Source organism: Grammomys surdaster, unplaced genomic scaffold (genome assembly GCF_004785775.1).
Source record: "Grammomys surdaster isolate TR1022 unplaced genomic scaffold, NIH_TR_1.0 164, whole genome shotgun sequence".
Lineage (NCBI taxonomy): Eukaryota > Metazoa > Chordata > Mammalia > Rodentia > Muridae > Grammomys > Grammomys surdaster.
Genome location: NW_021604612.1, coordinates 1,249,825 through 1,257,321, shown reverse-complemented (window position 1 = coordinate 1,257,321; position 7,497 = coordinate 1,249,825). Strand labels below are relative to the sequence as shown.

General features: G+C 48.7%; 1 protein-coding gene across 1 annotated transcript in view; it reads left to right on the top strand.

The window, feature by feature from the left end:
• Window positions 1–6,669, top strand: part of Sgsm1 (small G protein signaling modulator 1) — a 69,668-nt gene extending 62,999 nt beyond the window's left edge. The window contains exon 24 of the mRNA XM_028765431.1: window positions 4,761–6,669. Within this exon, the coding sequence (XP_028621264.1) occupies window positions 4,761–4,849 (89 nt within the window). The 3' untranslated portion in view covers window positions 4,850–6,669. The remainder of the gene's footprint in view (window positions 1–4,760) is intronic.
• Window positions 6,670–7,497: the final 828 nt, after the last annotated feature.

The following is a 7,497-nucleotide window of genomic DNA, read 5'->3' as shown; positions in this document are numbered from 1 at the left end:
CTGATGGCCCAGCCAGTGTCTGATGGCTCATCCAGTGTCTGATGGCTGAGCAGAGTGTCTGATGGCTCCAGCAAATGTCTGATGACCCAGCAAGTGTCTGATGGCTCCAGCAAATGTCTGATGGCCCAGCCAGTGTCTGATGACTGAGCCAATGTCTGTAGAATAAGGGGCTGAGTCCTTTGGCCATATGCCAAGGAGTGGTACCTCTGAGTCATGGGGTAGATTTTCTTTTCAGGTTTTCAAGAACTGTCTACACTGGTTTCTAGAGCAGCCAGGCCAGTTTGCACTCCGAGTAACACAGATGAGCCAGGCATGTACCCCTTCCAGAATTTGTATCTGTGTTCCATTGATCTTTGCCATTCTAATGGAGTCAGGGGATAAAACTCTTTAAGTTGTTTTTTGTTTGCATCTAATTGCTAAGGATGAAGGTTTTTTGTTTGTTTTTGTTGTTGTTGCTGTTGTTTTTGTTTGTTTGGTTTTTGCCATTTTCTATCTCTTCTTTTGAGAACTCTGTCCAGTTCTCAGTCACGTTTTTTTAAGTTGGGTTGTTTGGTTTCCCGAGTCTTTTGTTTGTTTGTTTCCTTTCGCTCTTTATATACCCTCAACATGACTTCTCTTCTAGGTAGATTACCGGTAAACATCCCATCCCAGTCTTTGGCTTTCCTCTTCACTCGAGAGATTGGCTCCTTTACTGTAAGGAAGCCCTTCAGTTCTGTGAGGTTCCACTTGTCAACTGTTGCCATAAGTGACTGAGTTCTATTCAGAAAGCCTCTTCCTACACCGATAGGGACATCATATGCTTTCTTCTAGAAGCTTCAGTGTCTTGGGTTTCACTTTGAGGTCTGTCTTTGTGATGGTCTCTATTGCTCTGAAGAAACATTATGCAGAGTGAGCAAGTTCGGGAGGAACCAGTTTGTCTTACACTTCCATGTTTCTATTCACTATCAAAAGCAGTGAGGACAGGAACTCAAGCAGGGCAGGAACCTGGAGGCAGGAGCTGATGTAGAGGCTGTGGAGGGATGCTGCTTACTGGCTTGCTCCACATGGCTTGCTCAGCCTGCTTTCTTATAGAACTGGGAACTACCAGTGAAAGGATTTCCACGGCGCAGCTTGAGACAGATCACAGCAGGCCAAGATGGTTCCACGAGGGGAGGTTTATTAAGAGAGTGGGAGAGCAAGAGGAGAGAGAGAGAGAAGTAGAGAGGAGTAGAGGCCGGCCATGACCACGTGGAGAGAGGGGGGAAGAGAAGGGGAGAGGGGAGAGGATAACCTGCAGGTGCTCAGGGTTGAGGAGCAAGAGAGAGAGAGGAGGGGCCAAGCAGCCCCTTTTATAGTGGGCAGGGTTACCTGCCTGTTGCCAGGTAACTGTGGGGCGGAGCATACCTAGCTGTTGCCAGGTGACTCTGGAGGTGGAGTTTAACAGATTGCTAACAACCAGCCTAGGGATGACTCCACCCACAGTGAGCCGGGCCCTCCCCATCAATCACTAATTAGGAAGATGTCCCACAGGTTCGCCTACAGCTGAACTTATGGAGGCATTTTGTTAATCGAGAATGACTTTAGCACGTGTCAAGTTGACATAAAACTATCCAGCACAACGTCTTTGACCCATTTGGAGTTAGTTTCTATGTGGGACGATAAATACGGGTCTAATTTAATTCTCCTGCATGTGAACATTGAGGTCTCCCAGCGGCGTGTTTTGAAGACATCTTTTCTCCGATGTCTGCTTTTACGTCTTTATCAACTATCAGCTGCAGTTATTTGCAAGCGTTCGGGTCTTCTGCTTTGTTCCACTGGTTTCCCATCCGTCTTTATGACAAGACCAAGCTCTTTTTATAGCTGTGGTTCTATAATGTATCCGGAGACCTGGAATGTTAACCCGTCAGCATTGTCCTTTCTGACCTAGGTTGCTTTGGCTATGCAGGGTCCTCCATGGCTCCTTGTGGAATTCAGGGCGTTTCTTTCTATTTCTGTGACGAATGAGGTGGGGATTTTGATTGGGGGTTGTACAGACTCTAAGTTGCTCTTAAGGAAGTTCTCTTCTTCACAGTGTTAATTCTACTAACCCATGAGTACGGGAGGGCTTCCTATTTTCTTGTCTCAGTCTTTCTTCAGAGGTGCAAAGTCTTTGACTGTGGAGGTCCTTCGCCTGTTCAGTTAGATTTATTCCTGGCTGTCTTACCTTCTTTGCAGCTGTCATGAATTGAATGTACTCGTGATCTCTTTCAGCATGGTCGTCCTCTGGAAAGAGCACCAGTTCTGTGAGTTCGTCTTGCCTCTGGCCATGTTGCCGGAAGCATTTTTGATCGTTTCTAGAAGTTTTGTGTTACACTTTCTAGCTTCTTTTGCATATGGTATACCGTCATCTGCAGATAGAAATAGTTTGGCTTCTTCGGGTTGTGATCTTTTAACATCTCTCCCCCCGCCCTTTGCCTTACTGTGTCAGCTACTGCATAAAGCACCACACCGAAAAGGGATGGGGAAAGCAGACATTGCCATCTTCCTGACTCTAATGGGGTTGCTTTGAGTTCTTCTCCATTTAGGATGCTGCTGACTGCGGGTTTGTCACACAGAATCTTTATTGTGTTGAGTTACGTCCCCCTGACCCTGCCAGCCCTACTCTCTCTAGGACTTTAAACATGAGGGTATGCTGGATCTTGTTAAAGGCTTTTCCTGAGGATCAGGATACCTGCTGTGAGATAGCAGCTTCTCTACATGATAGGGAAGCAGTACTCACGAAATCTAAAAGGATTTGGTCACCTACACATGACCAGAGCAATGCCAGCACCTGTTGACAGGTCAACAAGGATGGGTGAAATCATCAGGGCCCCACTTCTAAATGAAGAGCTATGGGCAATTCATAGCTTCTGAGATTGGAAGTGAGAATCAGTCTTCCCCAGGGATGAGCCCCACTGATAGGTTATACCCAGTCCCAAGTGGTCATATCATGTATGTATATGTGTTCACGGGTACATATAAATGGGCTTGGGTTCATGCATTTATACACGCACATATGCAGACACATACATAATAATAATATATTATTATTATATATTATAATATATTATTAATATTATATTATTATTATTATATCTTAGCCATGAATTTGAAAGGAAGGTTGGGGATACAGAAGGAATTTTAGGGGGACAGTGAGAGGCAGAATTATATAAATACAGCACTCGTGTATGAAATCCTCAGAAAACTAAACTAAACTTGAAAAAAAAAAAAGAGTCTCAACTGAGGTTATCCCTTGCATGTAGCTAAGTTGAAGGCCAACCTGGACCATAAGTTCAAGGCCAACTTGGGCCTTGTCAGACCCTCCCCCATCCCCTGCACAAAGTTAAGTTCAAGGCCAGCCTGGGCCGTGTCAGACCCTGCCCGTCCCCTACTCACCCATCCCCTTCTTTTCCATGCTTGTTTATTTCCTGTTGTTACCATCACAGAGTCCAGCTGTACCTACTCTTTCAAAAAGTATCCACATTCGACTCCTCTTCAGGGCTGTGGTGTGCACCCGCATGGCTATCCTATAACTTACTAAGCCTGTGGTCCTTTATTGTTGGTTCACTTTGAAGATGTGATAGCCCAAAGCAATCCACATCTTAGCACAATCCTCCTGCCTCAACATCCCTAGGTTCCCAAATTTCCTCAGTCCAGGGAGCCCCTAGCTTTTCTGCAACATGAGCCCTTGCAGCCCAAGTTCCCAGTGGTGAGGAGGAATGAACACCCCATGTGACACCTTTGTCCAGTCCTCATCACTCAGAAAGTCCCTGACACACAGTCTGAAGGGAACGCCTTACCTTTGTGTGGTCCCTGGCTGTAGAGTACACACACAGTCCGGGCTGTGCACAGTTTTGCCTCCTGATGAGGTCACACACCACCCCTACCCCACTTTCCTCAGACATTCACACAGTCCTTGCTTTTTATCCCAACAGCTTTCCCACCCCTCAAACCTGGCTGTATCTAGACTGAACACCACTTACAAGAACCTAGTATGGCGAACTCTCTGTGGCCAGCAGTGTGTGATGAACTGACAACTGCTAAGTGTTGCCGAGGTCCCCTCCAAATGACTGCATACCCCTCACAATGCCCCCTGAAAGCTCACCGGGAGCCCTAGGGGTACCTCACCAGCTGCTTTAGAAACGGTGGTCTTAGCTTTTTTTCTTTTCCTTTGTGAAATGGTTTCTCTGTGATAAAGTAAAGCTTCGGATTATCCTACTATATGCAAAACTTTGAAGATCTTTGCATTTTGTATGACTCTCAATAGTTCTTCCTCTCTCTTCCCTACCAGCCAGGGCCTTCATCATTCCCACGGAATCTTTAAGAATCTGCTACGTGCCTGGTATTTCCTTTTATTTTTGAGACAAAGTCTTTCTATGTATCCCAGGCTATCCTCCAACTCTCAGCTATCCTCCCTCAGCTTCCCGGGTGCTGGGATTATTACAGGTGTGTCCTGTAGCACTCTGGCCTGACATGGGCTTTGTAAAGTATTCACAGACATTCTGCCTGCAGAGAAGGGTCTCCCAGCACAGTCTGGACCTATATTGTCTCTTTGTTTCCATGGTGGTGTTGTGAAAAAGGCTTCGTGTTACAATGTTACAATCCTCGGCCCACAGGTGGGGAAGCCGGGGTCTGCCTGCAGATGCACGTCTCCTCCCAGAGTCACTTTATGGTGGGAACACCCTAGAGTCCACACCAGGAGCTGGACCTATCTCCCAGCGGTAGACACGCAAGGCTGCTCACGAATGTTTCTCCTCTTTCAGAAATGGCCGAGCGGCACAATGCGAAGCACATTCTACAGCTCGCCCGGGACCTCGTGCATAAGGTGCAGATTCTGATTGAGAACAAGTGAGGATCTGCCGTGGTTCACCACCCCCACCCACCCTCCTGCAGCCCAGCACGAGGTCCTAGCATCTGTGGACCAGCGTGGACTTCTGTGCAGAGAGCCATGCTCTTACCCTTGGCCACTGGGCAGTGGGGTAGAGAAGAATCCATCTCAGCCTTACGTTTCCTGCTTGACCAAAGATTGTCCAAGTCTGGGATTTCCCCCTTTCTTGGGAGTTGCGATTGTGAGTGGCTAGAGGTGGCCTCTGGCTCTGTTCTTCTTCCTTTCCTCTGTTCCTTCCTCATCTGTACAGGAGAGGCCTCTGGGGTTTCCTCTGCACCCAGCAAGGAAGGGCCTTTGGAGGTGTTCCAGAACGTTCCTGCCAGGCTGGCTTGGAACAGGCCTCACAGTAGGCATTGCTCACATTCAAAGTCCCAGATGTTTTTGAGCATCATGCCTGCCTTCGAACCACCAGGTCACCCCCCCCCCAATCCCCAGAGGTGACCCTGACGTCCCTTTACAGCTTGTGTGCCCCACCGAGAACCACTGGCTTGGAGGAGGGGCTACCAGCATGTCCCCATGTATCCTTCTCACCCAAGGTCTGTTCTGTGCCCCTGGTAGAAGCATCTGACTCAGCCCTGCCTGAGTCCTTGATCTAATGATCTTAACTCCCTGCGTTTTCTGACTTTCCTCTATCCGCTTCCAGGAGACTCTCTTTAGAAAAGGCATCCATCCTGTAGGTGCCCTAGGGATCCAGGAAGTGTTTGTAGGAAGAAGTTAGGAGCTCCTGATGAGAGCCCAGCCCTTACTATCCCACCCTCAAGGAGACCTCCCTGCCATCACCGGTGATCTGGGCTCAGAAGCCTGCAGACTTGATGGAAGCCATGCTCAGCGATGCTGGGTTTTCTCTAAACACTTTGTTCACTCAGGACAGAGGCCCGATGAGCCAGGGGGTTGGCTCATGGCAGGGTTGGTCTGTGTTCCGTGATGGAGAGCTTGGGGCCAGGGCTGGATCTGAGTATGTTCCCTCTATACCTTCATACCAAGATCTCCTGATCCCTAACAGTGACCCCGAGTGAGCTTTCGTGCCCGCTCACAGTCTCTTAGTAAAGCAGTCCAGGCTGCAGCAGAAATCAACACTCATAGAGGAAACTTGTCCCCGGGACCTGCAGCCTCTATGGCAATCAAGCAGTGGCAGGTAGGATTTTATAAAGAGGAGGTGTACATGGCTTGAGGCATCTGCAGAGGGTACCTTCAGTCTTGAGCCCCACTCTGTGGGCTTCTGGTCACCTCCCCGCCTCGGCCACACCTCTTGAACCAGAACCTCTGTCTCCCACTCAGGGGGCAGGGTGAACAGAGAGAGACCTGTAATCCCAGTAGAACACTGATGTTGCTTCAGCCCCACCTCTGCCCAGGGCAGCAGGAAGGGTGGTTGCTGTGTAGAGTTACACTTCCCAGTGAGGTACCCTAGCTTCCCAAGATGGGGGAAGAGAGGCCGTCAGATAAAAGTTTATTTTGCTGGTGCAGAGGATGATATTTTAGCACAGCCAGGTCCGAACCCCCCGACCCTTATTTATTTTTGTAACTGACCAGTGTGGAGTATAGCACAAGATTTCCCTCAGCCTCCCTTGCGCCTCCCGAGCGCGTGCTTGTGATACTGAGTGCCTCGTATTTATTCTATTTTACCAGCCGATGTCTGTGTGTGGTGTTTCCTGATGTCCTGGAGTTGGGCGTGGGGGTAACAGTTTCCTCCTGCCCAAGGCGTTCTGTTTTTAACGTTGCCCAAGTGTCTTGTAAATGTTCACTGCAAAGATGTCTATTCAGAGCAAATATATCTGAGCAGAAAACATACGTGTGGGTCTAGTTATTTATGTTTGCTATGTTTGGTTTGCTGTGTTTTTACAGGGTCTCACTCTATAGCCCTGGCTGGCCTGGAACTTGCTATATAAACCAGATTGGCCTTGAACTCAAGGCATTCTTTTGCCTCTGTCTCCCAAGTACTAGGTTTAAAGGTGTGTGCCACCATGCCCAGCATTTGGGGAGCATTGGTGGGGAAGAAGAGGCAAGGTTTCATGTATCCCAGGCTAACCTTGGCCTTTCTATATAACATAGGCCATCTGAGGCTGGCTTTGAATTCCTGATCCTCTCAAGTGCTGTGATTATAGGCATGGCCCCACCTTACATTTTTGGCTTGGGGAAGAGTCTGGGGGGCCCTCGCCTTCCCTTGTCAGAGTGGTGGGAACAGTCACCTTCCCTCACTGTTTCCCTTCTCTCTCAGGGAGGTCCCAGAAGAAGCAGGAATGGCTGCGTCAGGGCGGAGGGAGCAGGCACTATTTCTGACCTTGGCAGACCCTCCTCTCTCTAGTCAGGTGACCAAGGAGGTTGTCCCCTCCCCTGGACCCAAGACAGCATCACTCACAGTCAAGTCCCTCAGCAGCCATGATTCTGACCATCTGTGCACATACACAGTCATGCACACATGCACACCACACACACTCGTACACACACCACACACATATACACATTCACAGATACCAAACACACTCATGCACACACCATACACACACCACACACACACCGTAATACATCACACACACTACACCCATACAGACACCATGCATACACTCATACACATACAGACACCACACACACTAATGCTCACACCATACACACAC